Consider the following 17,559-nt stretch of genomic DNA (forward strand, 5'->3'; position numbering starts at 1 on the left):
GAGCAGTTTCTACTTTAGCTAAGCGTACCACTATCCCGGTGGAGGATAGCTGTGCTTTTTCAGATCCAATGGATAAAAAAATTAGAGGGTTACCTTAAGAAAATGTTTGTTCAACAAGGTTTTATATTGCAACCTCTTGCATGTATTGCGCCTGTCACGGCTGCAGCAGCATTTTGGTTTGAGTCTCTGGAATAGACACTTGAATCATCTACACTAGATGAGATTACACACAAACTTAAAGCCCTTAAGTTAGCTAACTCATTTATTTCAGATGCCGTAGTACATTTAACTAAACTTACGGCTAAGAATTCCGGATTCGCCATTCAGGCACGCAGAGCACTGTGGCTAAAATCTTGGTCAGCTGATGTTACTTCTAAATCTAAATTGCTTAATATACCTTTCAAAGGGCAGACCTTATTCGGGCCCGGGTTCAAAGAGATTATCGCTGACATTACAGGAGGTAAAGGCCATGCCCTGCCTCAGGACAAAGCCAAAGCTAAGGCTAGACAGTCTAATTTTCGTTCTTTTCGTAATTTCAAAGCAGGAGCAGCATCAACTTCCTCTGCACCAAAACAGGAAGGAGCTGTTGCTCGCTACAGACAAGGCTGGAAACCTAACCAGTCCTGGAACAAGGGCAAGCAGGCCAGGAAACCTGCTGCTGCCCCTAAGACAGCATGAATCGAGGGCCCCCGATACGGGACCGGATCTAGTGGGGGGCAGACTTTCTCTCTTCGCCCAGGCTTGGGCAAGAGATGTTCAGGATCCCTGGGCGTTAGAGATCATATCTCAGGGATACCTTCTGGACTTCAAATCCTCTCCCCCAAGAGGGAGATTTCATCTGTCAAGGTTGTCAACAAACCAAACAAAGAAGGAAGCGTTTCTACGCTGCGTACAAGATCTTTTATTAATGGGAGTGATCCATCCAGTTCCGCGGTCGGAACAAGGACAAGGGTTTTACTCAAATCTGTTTGTAGTTCCCAAGAAAGAGGGAACTTTCAGGCCAATCTTGGATTTAAAGATCCTAAACAAATTCCTAAGAGTTCCATCGTTCAAGATGGAAACGATTCGAACAATTTTGCCCATGATCCAAGAGGGTCAGTACATGACCACAGTGGATTTAAAGGATGTTTACCTTCACATACCGATTCACAGAAATCATTACCGGTATCTAAGGTTTGCCTTTCTAGACAGGCATTACCAGTTTGTAGCTCTTCCATTCGGATTGGCTACGGCTCCAAGAATCTTCACAAAGGTTCTGGGTACTCTTCTGGCGGTACTAAGACCGCAAGGAATTTCGGTAGCTCCGTACCTAGACGACATTCTGATACAAGCTTCAAGCTTTCAAACTGCCAAGTCTCATACAGAGTTAGTACTGGCATTTCTAAGGTCGCATGGATGGAAGGTGAACGAAAAGAAGAGTTCTCTCTTTCCACTCACAAGAGTTCCCTTCTTGGGGACTCTGATAGATTCTGTAGAAATGAAGATTTACCTGACAGAAGACAGGTTAACAAAGCTTCAAAATGCATGCCGTGTCCTTCATTCCATTCAACACCCGTCAGTAGCTCAATGCATGGAGGTGATCGGATTAATGGTAGCGGCAATGGACATAGTCCCCTTTGCACGCCTACATCTCAGACCACTGCAATTGTGCATGCTAAGTCAGTGGAATGGGGATTACTCAGATTTGTCCCCCACTCTGAATCTGAATCAAGAGACCAGAAATTCTCTTCTATGGTGGCTTTATCGGCCACATCTGTCCAGGGGGATGCCATTCAGCAGGCCAGACTGGACAATTGTAACAACAGACGCCAGCCTACTAGGTTGGGGAGCTGTCTGGAATTCTCTGAAGGCTCAGGGACTATGGAATCAGGAGGAGAGTCTCCTTCCAATAAACATTCTGGAATTGAGAGCAGTTCTCAATGCCCTTCTGGCTTGGCCCCAGTTAACAACTCGGGGGTTCATCAGGTTTCAGTCGGGCAACATCACGACTGTAGCTTACATCAACCATCAGGGAGGGACAAGAAGCTCCCTAGCAATGATGGAAGTATCAAAGATAATTCGCTGGGCAGAGTCTCACTCTTGCCACCTGTCTGCAATCCACATCCCGGGAGTGGAGAACTGGGAGGCGGATTTCTTAAGTCGTCAGACTTTTCATCCGGGGGAGTGGGAACTTCATCCGGAGGTCTTTGCCCAAATACTTCGACGTTGGGGCAAACCAGAGATAGATCTCATGGCGTCTCGTCAGAACGCCAAGCTTCCTCGCTACGGGTCCAGATCCAGGGATCCGGGAGCGGTTCTGATAGATGCTCTGACAGCACCTTGGACCTTCAAGATGGCTTATGTGTTTCCACCCTTCCCGATGCTTCCTCGATTGATTGCCAGAATCAAACAGGAGAGAGCATCAGTGATTCTAATAGCACCTGCATGGCCACGCAGGACTTGGTATGCAGATCTAGTGGACATGTCATCCTGTCCGCCTTGGTCTCTACCTCTGAAACAGGACCTTCTGATCCAGGGTCCATTCAAACATCAAAATCTAACTTCTCTGAAGCTGACTGCTTGGAAATTGAACGCTTGATTTTATCAAAACGTGGGTTTTCTGAGCCAGTTATTGATACCTTAATACAGGCTAGGAAGCCTGTTACCAGAAGGATTTACCATAAAATATGGCGTAAATACTTATATTGGTGCGAATCCAAGAGTTACTCATGGAGTAAGGTTAGGATTCCAAGGATATTGTCTTTTCTACAAGAAGGTTTAGAAAAGGGTTTATCCGCTAGTTCCTTAAAGGGACAGATTTCAGCTCTGTCCATTCTTTTACACAAACGTCTGTCAGAAGTTCCGGACGTTCAAGCTTTTTGTCAGGCTTTAGCTAGGATCAAGCCTGTGTTTAAAACTGTTGCTCCGCCATGGAGTTTGAACTTAGTTCTTAATGTTTTACAGGGTGTTCCGTTTGAACCCCTTCATTCCATTGATATCAAGTTGTTATCTTGGAAAGTTCTGTTTTTAATGGCTATTTCCTCGGCTCGAAGAGTCTCTGAGTTATCTGCCTTACATTGTGATTCTCCTTATCTGATTTTTCATTCAGACAAGGTAGTTCTGCGTACTAAACCTGGGTTCCTACCTAAGGTGGTCACTAACAGGAATATCAATCAAGAGATTGTTGTTCCATCTTTGTGTCCTAATCCTTCCTCGAAGAAGGAACGTCTGCTACACAATCTAGATGTAGTCCGTGCCCTGAAATTTTATCTACAGGCAACTAAGGATTTTCGTCAAACGTCTTCCCTGTTTGTCGTTTATTCTGGCCAGAGGAGAGGTCAAAAAGCTTCGGCTACCTCTCTCTCTTTTTGGCTTCGTAGCATAATACGATTAGCCTATGAGACTGCTGGACAGCAGCCTCCTGAAAGAATTACAGCTCATTCTACTAGAGCTGTGACTTCCACTTGGGCCTTTAAGAATGAGGCTTCTGTTGAACAGATTTGCAAGGCTGCAACTTGGTCTTCTCTTCATACTTTTTCCAAATTTTACAAATTTGACACTTTTGCTTCTTCGGAGGCTGTTTTTGGGAGAAAGGTTCTTCAGGCAGTGGTTCCCTCCGTATAAAGAGCCTGCCTGTCCCTCCCGTCATCCGTGTACTTTTGCTTTGGTATTGGTATCCCAGAAGTAATGATGACCCGTGGACTGACCACACTTAACAGGAGAAAACAAAATTTATGCTTACCTGATAAATTCATTTCTCCTGTAGTGTGGTCAGTCCACGGCCCGCCCTGTTTTTTATGGCAGGCTAAAAAATTTTTGGATTATACTCCAGTCACCACTACACCCTTGGGCTTCTCCTTTCTCGTTGGTCCTTTGGTCGAATGACTGGAGGTGACGTAGAGGGGAGGAGCTATATAGCAGCTCTGCTGGGTGAATCCTCTTGCACTTCCTGTAGGGGAGGAGATAATATCCCAGAAGTAATGATGACCCGTGGACTGACCACACTACAGGAGAAATGAATTTATCAGGTAAGCATAAATTTTGTTTTTAAGCAACTTTGTAATATATTACTATTATCAATTTTTCTTCATTCTCTTGCTTTCTTTATTTGAAAAAACAGAAATGTAAGATTAGGAGCCAGCCTATTTTTGGCCTACATTTAGCCACCAATCAGCAAGCACTACCCAGGTCCTGAACCAAAAATGGGCCGGCTCTTAAGCTTACTTTCCTGCTTTTTAAAATAAAGATAGCAAGAGAACAAAGAAAATTGATAATAGGAGTGAGTACATTACAAAGTTGATTAAAATTGGGTTTAGTATCCCTTTAATCTACTTTATCCAATACATGCTTTTTTATGGGTTCATGAGCTAGCTTTTTTTGTGGCCGTTAAAGTACTTCTAGTTACCAACCACTGCCGTAGCTATGATGCAAACATTGGGTTCTATGTAAATCTGTTGAAAACCAGAACACAAACTCTGTGGATATGTAAATGTGCACAATAAGTTATGTTACTTCATCACTACTATAGTGGAAGTATTTTCTCCCTTTTTTTTTTATAAATCTTTTTATTGAGAGTAAACGTGAATACATCCATCATCACGACCAAACCTTGCCATGATAATTACAATCAAAGATACAGTAATACATTGATCTTTACAGATACCTTATTAGTCATGACATATAAGGAGTCAAGGATACCATTATATAGCAGGTTTTCAGCACAAGTGCAATACTTTTCTTCTCTTAAGTGCATATAACATTCATATCTTCACATGTTTCTCCCTTTTTTTTTAGTTTATTATTTCTCAAGTGTGTATACTGCTGAGAAAACAGATGAGTGGTAAATTTAGATGACTTATTTAAGTTGGTAAAAAAAATTAAATATGTGACAAACTAGAAGAGAGGCACAAAGTTTATTGTTATTTTTTAATTTGTGTATATATATTAGTTGTCACTCAAAAGAAGAGGAAGTAAAGATGCACCAAAAATAGAGAAGAAGTCTCAACAGACTCCAACAGAGGTATGTAAAATATGAAGTTTTCATTCTTTATTGTTGTCTTTTAAACATACCTACACAATGTTCCTTCCTTGTGTCTTGTATTATATGATTGTATGGTAAGTTATATAATTAATATACTTTGTACAAGGAATTGATGAATGTCTGTCATATGATATTAGAATTGTAGTACAAATGTTTCCTTGACATTAGATATATCATTTGAATGTTTCTAAAGAACAGATGTTGACATTTATATACTGCATTTGAATTGTTATTGATTTAGATCAGGGGTTTTCAAACCTGTCCTCCCTAACAGACCAGATTTTCAAGATATCTGAACTGGAGCACAGGTGAAATAATCAGCTGATTAATAAATATGGTTACTAACCTGCTCTCACTCAAGGTAATCCTGAAAATCTGGCCTGTAAGGGAAGCCTACGGATAAGTTTGAAAACCTCTTATTTATATGTATATTGAAGTATATTAGAACCAACTTCTAACAAATCTGCTGCAACATTTGCCTATTCCCACGGTGTGTGCTGCAGAGATACTAGTGGTACAGTAGTATTAGATGTTCTATAAATGTGCATTGCTACAATTTTTTCATTTACCCTTCTAATTTTTCCAGCCCAGGTACATTTGTGTATATTTATATCTGCTATATTTCTTGGCTTAAAGTTTTGCATTATTTAAATGTGCCCATGCATTTAGTCTGTAGTAGCTCAAAATAAATTAATTTGGCTAGATCAGGGATGTTTAAGCTTTTCACTTGGGGGGAGGGGTGCACAGGGGCATTTGTTTGCCATCAGAGAGCCAGATATAAAGGCTGTACCCCCTAGTTCTATCTGCTAAACATATATACTTTATTTAGTTTGTAGAAGTGCAAAGACAGATACAATGCATTGAATGATTAAATTAAAGGGACACGGAACCCAAAATAAAAAAATTGATAATAGAAGTAAATTAGAAAGTTGCTTAAAATTGCATGCTCTATCTGAATCATGGAAGAACATTTTTGTGTTTAGTGTCCCTTTAACCCTTTGAGTGCTAAGATTTTTTAAGTTTTTTTTATTTTTTGAACAAATTTCTCCAACATTGGTGTGTCCGGTCCACGGCGTCATTCTTACTTGTGGGAATATCTCTTCCCCAACAGGAAATGGCAAAGAGTCCCAGCAAAGCTGGCCATATAGTCCCTCCTAGGCTCCGCCCACCCCAGTCATTCTCTTTGCCGTTGCACAGGCAACATCTCCACGGAGATGGTTAAGAGTATGTGGTGTTTAGTTGTAGTTTTTTATTCTACTATCAAGAGTTTGTTATTTTAAAATAGTGCTGGTATGTACTATTTACTCTGAAACAGAAAGAGATGAAGAATTCTGTTTGTGAGAGGAAGATGATTTTAGCAGACAGTAACTAAAATCCTTTGCTGTTTCCACATAGGACTGTTGAGATGAAGTAACTTCAGTTGGGGGAAACAGTTAGCAGACTTTTCTGCTTAAGGTATGACTAGCCATATTTCTAACAAGACTGTGTAATGCTGGAAGGCTGTCATTTCCCCTCATTGGGACCGGTAACCCATTTTCTTAGTCTCAAGCAGAATAAAGGGCTTAATATGGGCTATAAAACTGGTAGACTCTTTTATGGGCAAAATCGATTGCTTTATTTGGGCATTTTATACATGTTTATGCTGGTATTTCACATTTATAAACTTGGGGAACGTTTTTTAACGTCAGGCACTATGTTAGACACCTTTTCCAGTCAGGAAGGGCCTTCCCAGTTGTAGGCTGAGCCTCATTTTCGCGCCATTACTGCGCAGTTGTTTTTGAGAGCAAGACATGCAGATGCATGTGTGAGGACCTGAAATTAGTTGGAAAAGTTCCTAGAAGGCGTCATTTGGTATCGTATTCCCCTCTGGGCTTGGTAGAGTCGCAGCAAAGGCTGTAGCTGGGACTGTAGAGGGGTTAAAACTGTAACCGGCTCCGGTTTAGTTATTTTAAGGGTTAAAGCTCTGAAAATTGGTGTGCAATACTTTTAATGCTTTAAGACACTGTGGTGAAATTTTGGTAAATTTTGAACGATTCCTTCATATTTTTTCACATATTCAGTAATAAAGTGTGCTCTGTTTAAAATTTAAAGAGACAGTAACGGTTTTGTTTTAAAACGGTTTTTGTGTTTTACTGACAAGTTTAAGCCTGTTTAACATGTCTGTGCCTTCAGATAAGCTATGTTCTATATGTATGAAAGTCAATGTGTCTCCCCCTTCTAAATTATGTGATAATTGTGCCAAAGCGTCCAAAACAAGTAAGGACAGTACTGTCACAGATAATGAAGTTGCCCAAGATTATTCATCAGATGAAGGGAGTAGACATGGTTCTACATCATCTCCTTCTGTGTCTACACCAGTTTTGCCCACGCAGGAGGCCCCTAGTACTTCTAGCGCGCCAATGCTTATTACCATGCAACAATTGGCGGCTGTAATGGATAACTCCATAGCAAATATTTTATCCAAAATGCCTGCATATCAGAGAAAGCGCGATTGCTCTGTTTTAAACACTGAAGAGCAGGAGGGCGCTGATGATAATTGTTCTGTCATACCCTCACACCAATCTGAAGGGGCCATGAGGGAGGTTTTGTCAGATGGGGAAATTTCAAATTCAGGAAAAATTTCCCAACAGGCTGAACCTGATGTTGTGACATTTAAATTTAAATTAGAACATCTCCGCGCACTGCTTAAGAAGGTGCTATCTACTCTGGATGATTGTGACAACCTGGTCATTCCAGAAAAATTATGCAAGATGGACAAGTTCCTAGAGGTTCCGGTGCACCCAGACGCTTTTCCTATACCCAAGCGGGTGGCGGACATAGTGATTAAGGAATGGGAGAAGCCCGGCATACCTTTTGTTCCCCCTCCTATATTTAAGAAATTATTTCCTATGGTCGACCCCAGAAAGGACTTATGGCAGACAGTCCCTAAGGTCGAGGGGGCAGTTTCTACTCTAAACAAGCGCACTACTATTTCTATTGAGGATAATTGTGCTTTCAAAGATCCTATGGATAAAAAATTGGAGGGTTTGCTTAAAAAGATTTTTATACAGCAAGGTTACCTTCTTCAACCCATTTTGTGCATTGTTCCTGTCACTACAGCAGCGTGGCTCTGGTTCGAGGAACTAGAAAAGTCGCTCAGTAGAGAGACTCCATATGAGGAGGTTATGGACAGAGTTCACGCACTTAAGTTGGCTAACTCTTTTATTTTAGAAGCCGCTTTGCAAATAGCTGGATTAGCGGCGAAAAATTCAGGGTTTGCAATTGTGGCGCGCAGAGCGCTTTGGCTAAAGTCTTGGTCAGCGGATGTATCATCCAAGACAAAATTGCTTAATATCCCCTTCAAGGGTAAAACTCTCTTTGGGCCAGAATTGAAAGAGATTATCTCAGACATCACTGGGGGAAAGGGCCACGCCCTCCCACAAGATAGGCCTTTCAAAGCCAAGAATAAGTCTAATTTTCGTTCCTTTCGTAATTTCAGGAACGGACCGGGCTCTAATTCTGCATCCTCTAAGCAAGAGGGTAATACCTCACAGACCAAACCAGCCTGGAAACCGATGCAAGGCTGGAACAAGGGTAAGCAGGCCAAGAAGCCTGCCGCTGCTAACAAAACAGCATGAAGGAGTAGCCCCCGATCCGGGACCGGATCTAGTGGGGGGCAGACTCTCTCCCTTTGCTCAGGCTTGGGCAAGAGATGTTCAGGATCCCTGGACGCTAGAAATAGTTTCTCAGGGTTATCTTCTGGAATTCAAGGAACTACCCCCAAGGGGAAGGTTCCACATGTCTCACTTATCCTCAAACCAAATAAAGAGACAGGCATTCTTACATTGTGTAGAAGACCTGTTAAAGATGGGAGTGATACACCCAGTTCCAACGGCGGAACAAGGAATGGGATTTTACTCAAATCTGTTTGTAGTTCCCAAAAAAGAGGGAACTTTCAGACCAATCCTGGATTTAAAGATCCTAAACAAATTTCTCAGAGTACCATCGTTCAAGATGAAAACCATTCGAACGATTCTACCCACAATTCAGGAAGGTCAATTTATGACTACCGTGGATCTAAAGGATGTGTATCTACATATCCCTATCCACAAAGAACATCATCAGTTCCTAAGGTTCGCCTTTCTGGACAAACATTACCAGTTTGTGGCCCTCCCATTCGGGTTAGCCACTGCTCCAAGGATTTTCACAAAGGTACTCGGATCCCTTCTAGCGGTTCTAAGACCAAGGGGCATTGCAGTAGTATCGTACTTGGACGACATTCTAGTACAAGCGTCGTCTCTTTCAAAGGCAAAGGCTCACTCAGACATCGTTCTAGCCTTTCTCAGATCTCACGGATGGAAGGTGAACATAAAAAAAAGTTCCCTGTCTCCGTCGACAAGAGTTCCCTTCTTGGGAACAATAATAGATTCCTTAGAAATGAGGATTTTCTTCACAGAAGTCAGAAAGTCAAAACTTCTAAACGCTTGTCAAGTTCTTCATTCTATTCCTTGTCCTTCCGTAGCTCAGTGCATGGAAGTAGTAGGATTGATGGTTGCAGCAATGGACATAGTTCCTTTTGCGCGAATTCATCTAAGACCATTACAACTGTGCATGTTGAAACAGTGGAATGGGGACTATACAGACTTGTCTCCAGTGATTCAAGTAGATCAGAAGACCAGAGACTCACTCCGTTGGTGGCTAACCCAGGATCACCTATCCCAGGGAATGAGCTTCCGCAGTCCAGAGTGGGTCATCGTCACGACCGACGCCAGCCTAGTGGGCTGGGGCGCGGTCTGGGAATCCCTGAAAGCTCAGGGACTGTGGTCTCGGGAAGAGTCTCTTCTCCCGATAAACATTCTGGAACTAAGAGCGATATTCAATGCTCTCAGGGCTTGGCCTCAGCTAGCAAAGGCCAGATTCATAAGATTCCAATCAGACAACATGACGACTGTTGCGTATCTCAATCATCAGGAGGGAACAAGGAGTTCCCTGGCGATGAAAGAAGTGACCAAAATAATACAATGGGCGGAGAATCACTCCTGCCACCTATCTGCGATCCACATTCCAGGTGTGGAAAACTGGGAAGCGGATTATTTGAGTCGTCAGACATTACATCCGGGGGAGTGGGAACTCCACCCGGAGATCTTTGCCCAGTTGACGCAACTATGGGGCATTCCAGATATGGATCTGATGGCGTCTCGTCAGAACTTCAAGGTTCCTTGCTACGGGTCCAGATCCAGGGATCCCAAGGCGACTCTAGTGGATGCACTTATAGCGCCTTGGACCTTCAACCTAGCTTATGTGTTTCCACCGTTTCCTCTCATTCCCAGGCTGGTAGCCAGGATCAAACAGGAGAGGGCCTCTGTGATTTTGATAGCTCCTGCGTGGCCACACAGGACTTGGTATGCAGACCTGGTGAATATGTCATCGGTTCCACCATGGAAGCTACCTTTGAGACAGGACCTTCTTGTTCAGGGTCCATTCGAAACATCCAAATCTGGTCTCCCTCCAGCTGACGGCTTGGAGATTGAACGCTTGATTCTATCAAAGCGTGGGTTTTCAGATTCCGTGATAGATACTCTGGTTCAAGCCAGAAAACCGGTAACTAGAAAGATTTACCATAAATATGGAAAAGATATATCTGCTGGTGTGAATCCAAGGGATTCCCATGGAATAAGATAAAGATTCCTAGGATTCTTTCCTTTCTACAAGAAGGTTTGGATAAAGGATTATCTGCGAGTTCTCTAAAGGGACAGATTTCTGCTTTATCTGTCCTACTACACAAACGACTGGCAGTTGTGCCAGATGTTCAAGCATTTGTTCAGGCTTTGGTTAGGATCAAGCCTGTTTACAGACCTTTGACTCCTCCCTGGAGTTTAAATCTAGTTCTTTCAGTTCTTCAAGGGGTTCCGTTTGAACCTTTACATTCCATAAATATTAAGTTGTTATCTTGGAAAGTTTTGTTTTTGGTTGCTATTTCTTCTGCTAGAAGAGTTTCTGAGTTATCTGCTCTACAGTGTACTCCACCCTATCTGGTGTTCCATTCAGATAAGGTTGTTCTGCGTACTAAGCCTGGTTTTCTACCAAAGGTTGTTTCCAACAAAAATATTAATCAGGAGATAGTTGTACCTTCTTTGTGTCCGAATCCAGTTTCAAAGAAGGAACGTTTGCTACACAATTTAGATGTAGTCCGTGCTCTAAAATTCTACTTAGCAGCTACAAAAGAGTTCAGACAAACTTCTTCTCTGTTTGTCGTCTATTCTGGTAAAAGGAGAGGTCAAAAAGCAACGTCTACCTCTCTTTCCTTTTGGCTTAAAAGCATCATCCGATTGGCTTATGAGACTGCCGGACGGCAGCCTCCTGAAAGAATCACAGCTCACTCCACTAGGGCTGTAGCTTCCACATGGGCCTTCAAGAACGAGGCTTCTGTTGATCAGATATGTAAGGCAGCGACTTGGTCTTCACTGCACACTTTTGCCAAATTTTACAAATTTGATACTTTTGCTTCTTCGGAGGCTATTTTTGGGAGAAAGGTTTTGCAAGCCGTGGTGCCTTCCGTTTAGGTGACCTGATTTGCTCCCTCCCTTAATCCGTGTCCTAAAGCTTTGGTATTGGTTCCCACAAGTAAGGATGACGCCGTGGACCGGACACACCAATGTTGGAGAAAACAGAATTTATGCTTACCTGATAAATTGCTTTCTCCAACGGTGTGTCCGGTCCACGGCCCGCCCTGGTTTTCTAATCAGGTCCGATGAATTATTTTCTCTAACTACAGTCACCACGACACCCTATGGTTTCTCCTATTTTTTCCTCCTGTCCGTCGGTCGAATGACTGGGGTGGAGAAAGCAATTTATCAGGTAAGCATAAATTCTGTTTTTTTTTAAGTTTTTTTTTTTTACCTTTCCAATGGTGGGTCTTGGGGGTTTGTAGCTGCTTAGATGCCTGAGATACAGGTTTCTAAGCAGCATGCCCCCTGCTCCTATACATTGTTAAGTATAAATAAAGTTGCGCGGTGACGTCATCACGTTATTGTGCGTGACATCACCACACAAAACGGGAAGCCCCGGCGATGCCTGTCACTCTACAGGCACGATCGCCGGGGTAGGATCGGGTGGGAGCCCCCTGATCTCTCTCAAGGTGGGAGAGTGCTAGTGACGGCTCTGAGCCGTCATTAGCACCAGAGTGGGAAACTCTGTGACTGCTCAGAGCCGTCATTAGCACCACAGTGGGAAACTCTGTGACGGCTCAGAGCCGTCATTCGCACTCAAAGGGTTAAAGGAACAGTCTAGTCAAAACTAAACTTGATGATTCATAGTTTAGATAGAGCAGGCAATTTTAAGCAACTTTCTAATTTACTCCTATTATCAATTTTTCTTTATTCTCTTGGTATCTTTATTTGAATGTAAACTTAGGAGCCGGCCCATTTTTGGATCAGCACCTGGGTAGCGCTTGCTGATTGGTGGCTATATTTAGACACCAATCAGAAAGTTCTACCCAGGTGCTGAACTAAAAATAGGCGGGCTCCTATGCTTACATTCTTGATTTTTCAAATAAAGATAGCAAGAGAACGAAGCAAGATTGATAATAGGAGTAAATTAGAAAGTTGCTTAAAATTGCATGCTCTGGGGCCGATTTATTAAGTGTCTGGCGGACATGATCCGCTGTAGCGATCATGTTCACCAGACATCGATAAATGCCGACAGCATACGCTGTCAGCATTTATTATTGCACAAGCAGTTCTAGTGAACTGCTTGTGCAATGTGCCCCCTGCAGATTCGCGGCCAATCGCCTGCTAGCAGGGGGGTGTCAATCAACCCGATCTTATGAGATCGGGTGGATTGATGTCCGCCGCCTCAGAGGAGTCCTTAACTCCTTTTTGCGGCGAGCCTGAAGGCTCGTGCGGAAACGGAGGTATACAGTCCCATTAGGGCAGTGATAAATCGGCCCCTCTATCTGAATAATTAAAGTTTAATTTTGTCTAGATTATTCCTTTAATGCTCCTCGTCTGGGCAAGATTCTGTAACAAACAGATATATCTTTAAAAGATTTGGAACATCAAAATTAAACTTGCATAATTCAGATAGTGTATGTAATTTTAAGACAATTTTAAATTAACTTCTATCAAATTTGCATTGTTCTATTGGTATCCTTTGTTGAAAAACATATGTACATATCCTCAGCAGCTGCAATGCACTACTGGGAGCTAGCTGATGATTGATAGCTACACACATTTTATCTCTTGCCTTTGGATCACCAGATGTGTTCAGCTAGCTCCCAGTAATGTACTGCTGCTCTCTGACTTATTTTGACTGTGTGTTTAATCCATTTAAATGGGTTAAACACATGGGGGTGACTCATAATCTTTTGGCTGAGGCCAAAATCTTTTTTTTTTCTTTCATAAAAGTAAGAAACGTGCTCCTGTGCTTTTGTTTGTCTAATGCCCTACAGGAGACAAAGTGGCAGCCCAAAGGCTAGGGGGCGCTAGCACTATGAGTATAAGTACTGCAGTGCTTTTAAAATATTGCAATATTATGTACTGTCCCTTTAACATTGTTCTGTTCTACTGCTGTTCTCAACAGATTACTAGTTTAAAATCTCAGACACTAATAGATTTAGCAGTCTAGATAATTAGTAGCCAGCTCTATTACAGTTGAAATGTATCACATTTACCAGATAAGTATTTCTGTCCCCCATCCACTCTGCTCTGTTTTCTCTTGCAAGATGTATCGAGTCCACGGATTCATCCAATACTTGTGGGATATTCTCCTTACTAACAGGAAGTGGCAAAGAGAGCACCCACAGCAGAGCTGTCTATATAGCTCCTCCCTTAGCTCCACCCCCCAGTCATTCTCTTTGCCTACTCTAAGTACTAGGAAGGTTAAAGTGAGTATGGTGAGATAAATGTTAGTTTTTATTTTCTCAAGCAAAAGTTTGTTATTTTAAATGGTACCGGTGTGTACTATTCACTCTCTGGCAGAAAAGGAATGAAGATTTCTGCAAGGAGGATGATGATCTTAGCACTTTGTAACTAAGATCCACTGCTGTTCCCACAGAGGCTGAGGAGTACAGGAAAACTTCAGTTGGGGGAACGGTTTGCATGCTATGCTGCATTGAGGTATGTTCAGTCAATTTTTTTCTAGACAGACTGTGATAATTCTAGAAAAGGCTGGCAGTATCCCCATGAGGGAAGGGTAAGCTGTATTCAGACACTTAGTATGGAATCCCAGCTTGCATTAAGGGCTCAGTTGTTACTCGTGACACTTATAGAAAAAACGTTTTTTTATTAAAAGATTAACGTTTTGAGGGACTTTGAAGGGTCATTATGGCTTATTTAAGGGTTATTAACCCACATGGCTAGTTTTGAAACACTTAGGTGTGTTTCTTTTAGGCCCCACTAACATTGAGTGAGGTGGGAGGGGCCTATTTTCACGCCTCGGTTGCGCAGTTTCTTTTACACACAAGACATCCAGCTGCTTCTCCAGAGGGTCCTACTGTACTTGAAGGCCTAAAGGAAGCTTTCCCCCCACAAATCTATCCCTAAGGGCAGGTAGGCGCCACAGCAGAGCTGTGGCAAGGTGCTGAACGTTTTTATACCGGTTTTTGACGTTTTGTCAATCCGGTTTTTCCATTAAGGGGTTAATCGTTTATTTGACTGGTGGGGCAATCTTACTAAGGCTTTGTGATTCCACTGTAAAAATTTCGAAAAGTTTACTTCTTTTTTTAACTGTTTTGCAGAGTTTGTGCATCTTTTTTTCTCTTAAAGGCACAGTACCGTTTTTTTCTAAGTATTATTTACTTTGAATAAAGTGTTTTCCAAGCCTGCTTGTTTCATTACTAGCCTGTTAACATGTCTGATATCAAGGAAACTCCTTGTTTAATGTGTTTAGAAGCCATTGTGGAACCCCCTCTTAGAATGTGTCCCACTTGCACTGATATGTCTATAGATTTTAAAGAGCATATTATAGCACTTAAAAATATAGCAATAGATGATTCTCAGACAGAAGGAAATGAGGTTATGCCATCTAGCTCTCCCCAAGTGTCACAACCAGTAACGCCCGCTCAAGTGACGCCAAGTACCTCTAGTGCGTCGACTTCGTTTACTTTACAAGACATGGCCACAGTTATGAATACAACCCTCACAGAGGTTTTGTCTAAACTGCCTGGGTTACAAGGAAAGCGTGACAGCTCTGGGTTAAGAACAAATGCTGAGCCTTCTGACGCTTTAGTAGCCGTATCCGATATACCCTCACAATGTTCTGAAGTAGGGGTAAGGGATTTGCTATCTGAGGGAGAGATTTCTGATTCAGGGAAGACGCTCCCTCAGACAGAGAAAATTTTTGTTCATCAAGGTTTTCTTCTCCAACCTATTACGTGCATTGTTCCTGTAACTACTGCAGCTGCTTTCTGGTTCGAGGCTCTAGAAGAGGCTCTTCAGATGGAGACCCCATTAGAGGATATTATGGATAGAATTAAGGCCCTTAAGCTGGCTAATTCTTTCATTATAGATGCCGCTTTTCAACTGGCTAAATTAGCTGCAAAGAATTCAGTTTTTGCCATTTTAGCGCGCAGGGCGTTATGGCTTAAGTCCTGGTCTGCGGATGTGTCATCAAAATCTAAACTTTTAAACATCCCTTTCAAAGGTAAGACCCTATTCGGGCCTGAACTGAGATTATTTCAGACATCACTGGAGGGAAAGGCCATGCCCTCCCTTAGGATAAAACAAATAAAATGAGGACCAAACAAAATAATTTTTGTTCCTTTCGGAACTTCAAGGGTGGTCCCACTTCAGCTTCCCCTGCTGCAAAGCAAGAGGGGAATTTTGCCCAATCCAAGTCAGTCTGGAGACCTAACCAGGCTTGGAACAAGGGTAAACAGGCCAAGAAGCCTGCAGCTGCCTCCAAGACAGCATGAAGGATTAGCCCCCGATCCGGGACCGGATCTAGTAGGGGCAGACTCTCTCTCTTCGCTCAGGCTTGGGCAAGAAACTCCCCCTCCCAAGGGGGAGATTTCACATTTCTCAATTGTCTGCAAAGCAGACAAAGAGAGAGGCTTTCTTACGCTGTGTAGAAGACCTACATACCATGAGATTGATCCAACCAGTTCCAAAAGCGGAACAAGGGCTAGGGTTTTACTCAAACCTGTTTGTGGTTCCCAAAAAAGAGGGAACTTTCAGACCAATCTTGGATCTCAAAATTCTAAACAAATTCCTCAGAGTACCATCATTCAAGATGGAGACTATTCAGACTATTCTGCCTCTGATCCAGGAAGGTCAATATATGACTACCGTGGACTTAAAGGATGCGTATCTGCACATCCCTATTCACAGAGATCGTCATCAATTCCTCAGATTCGCCTTTCTGGACAGGCATTACCAGTTTGTGGCCCTTCCCTTCTGGTTGGCCACGGCTCCCAGAATTTTCACAAAGGTGCTAGGTTCCCTTTTGGTGGTTCTAAGACCGCGGGGCATAGCAGTGGCGCCTTATCTAGACGACATCTTAATTCAAGCGTCGACTTTCCAGCTAGCCAAGTCTCACACGGACATCGTGTTGGCTTTTCTAAGATCTCATGGGTGGAAGGTGAACATAAAAAAGAGTTCTCTCTTCCCTCTCACAAGAGTTTCCTTCCCAGGGACTCTGATAGACTCGGTAGAAATGAAAATATTTCTGACCGAGGTCAGGAAATCAAAACTCATAACCACCTGCCGAGCTCTTCATTCCATTCCTCAGCCATCAGTGGCTCAGTGTATCGAGGTAATCGGACTTATGGTAGCGGCAATGGACATAGTTCCTTTTGCCCGCCTACACCTCAGACCACTGCAACTTTGCATGCTCAAACAGTGGAATGGGGATTCTGCAGATTTATCTCCTCAAATACATCTGGATCAGGAGAACAGAGATTCTCTTCTCTGGTGGTTGTCTCAGGACCACCTTTCTCAGGGAATGTGTTTCCGCAGGCCAGAGTGGCTCATAGTAACGATAGATGCCAGCCTGCTGGGCTGGGGTGCAGTCTGGAACTCCCTGAAAGCATAGGGCTTATGGTCTCGGGAGGAAACTCTCCTCCCGATAAACATTCTAGAACTGAGAGCGATATTCAATGCGCTTCAGGCGTGGCCTCAGTTAGCTGTGGCCAAATTCATCTGATTTCAGTCGGACAACATCACAACTGTAGCTTATATCAATCATCAAGGAGGAACACGGAGTTCTCTAGCGATGATGGAGGTGACCAAAATAATTCGATGGGCGGAGACTCACTCTTGCCATCTTTCAGCAATCCATATCCCAGGGGTAGAGAACTGGGAGGCGGATTTCCTAAGTCGCCAGACTTTCCATCCGGGGGAGTGGGAGCTCAATCCGGAAGTATTTGCCCAGCTGACTCAGCTATGGGGCACACCAGAATTAGATCTGATGGCATCCCGTCAGAACGCCAAGCTTCCTTGTTACGGGTCCAGGTCCCGGGATCCCCAGGCAGTACTGTGAATCCAAAGGTTACTCATGGAGTAAGATTAGGATTCCTAGAATATTGTCTTTTCTCCAAGAAGGATTGGAGAAGAGATTATCAG

The 17,559-nt window shown here is 43.0% G+C and overlaps 1 protein-coding gene across 1 annotated transcript in view; it reads left to right on the plus strand.

Annotated features, from left to right (window-relative positions):
* Window positions 1-17,559, plus strand: part of SOGA3 (SOGA family member 3) — an 81,047-nt gene that overhangs the window by 52,512 nt on the left and 10,976 nt on the right. Inside the window, exon 4 of the mRNA XM_053710709.1 lies at window positions 4,928-4,999. Coding sequence (XP_053566684.1) covers window positions 4,928-4,999 — 72 coding nt within the window. The remainder of the gene's footprint in view (window positions 1-4,927; window positions 5,000-17,559) is intronic.

Source organism: Bombina bombina, chromosome 4 (genome assembly GCF_027579735.1).
Source record: "Bombina bombina isolate aBomBom1 chromosome 4, aBomBom1.pri, whole genome shotgun sequence".
Lineage (NCBI taxonomy): Eukaryota > Metazoa > Chordata > Amphibia > Anura > Bombinatoridae > Bombina > Bombina bombina.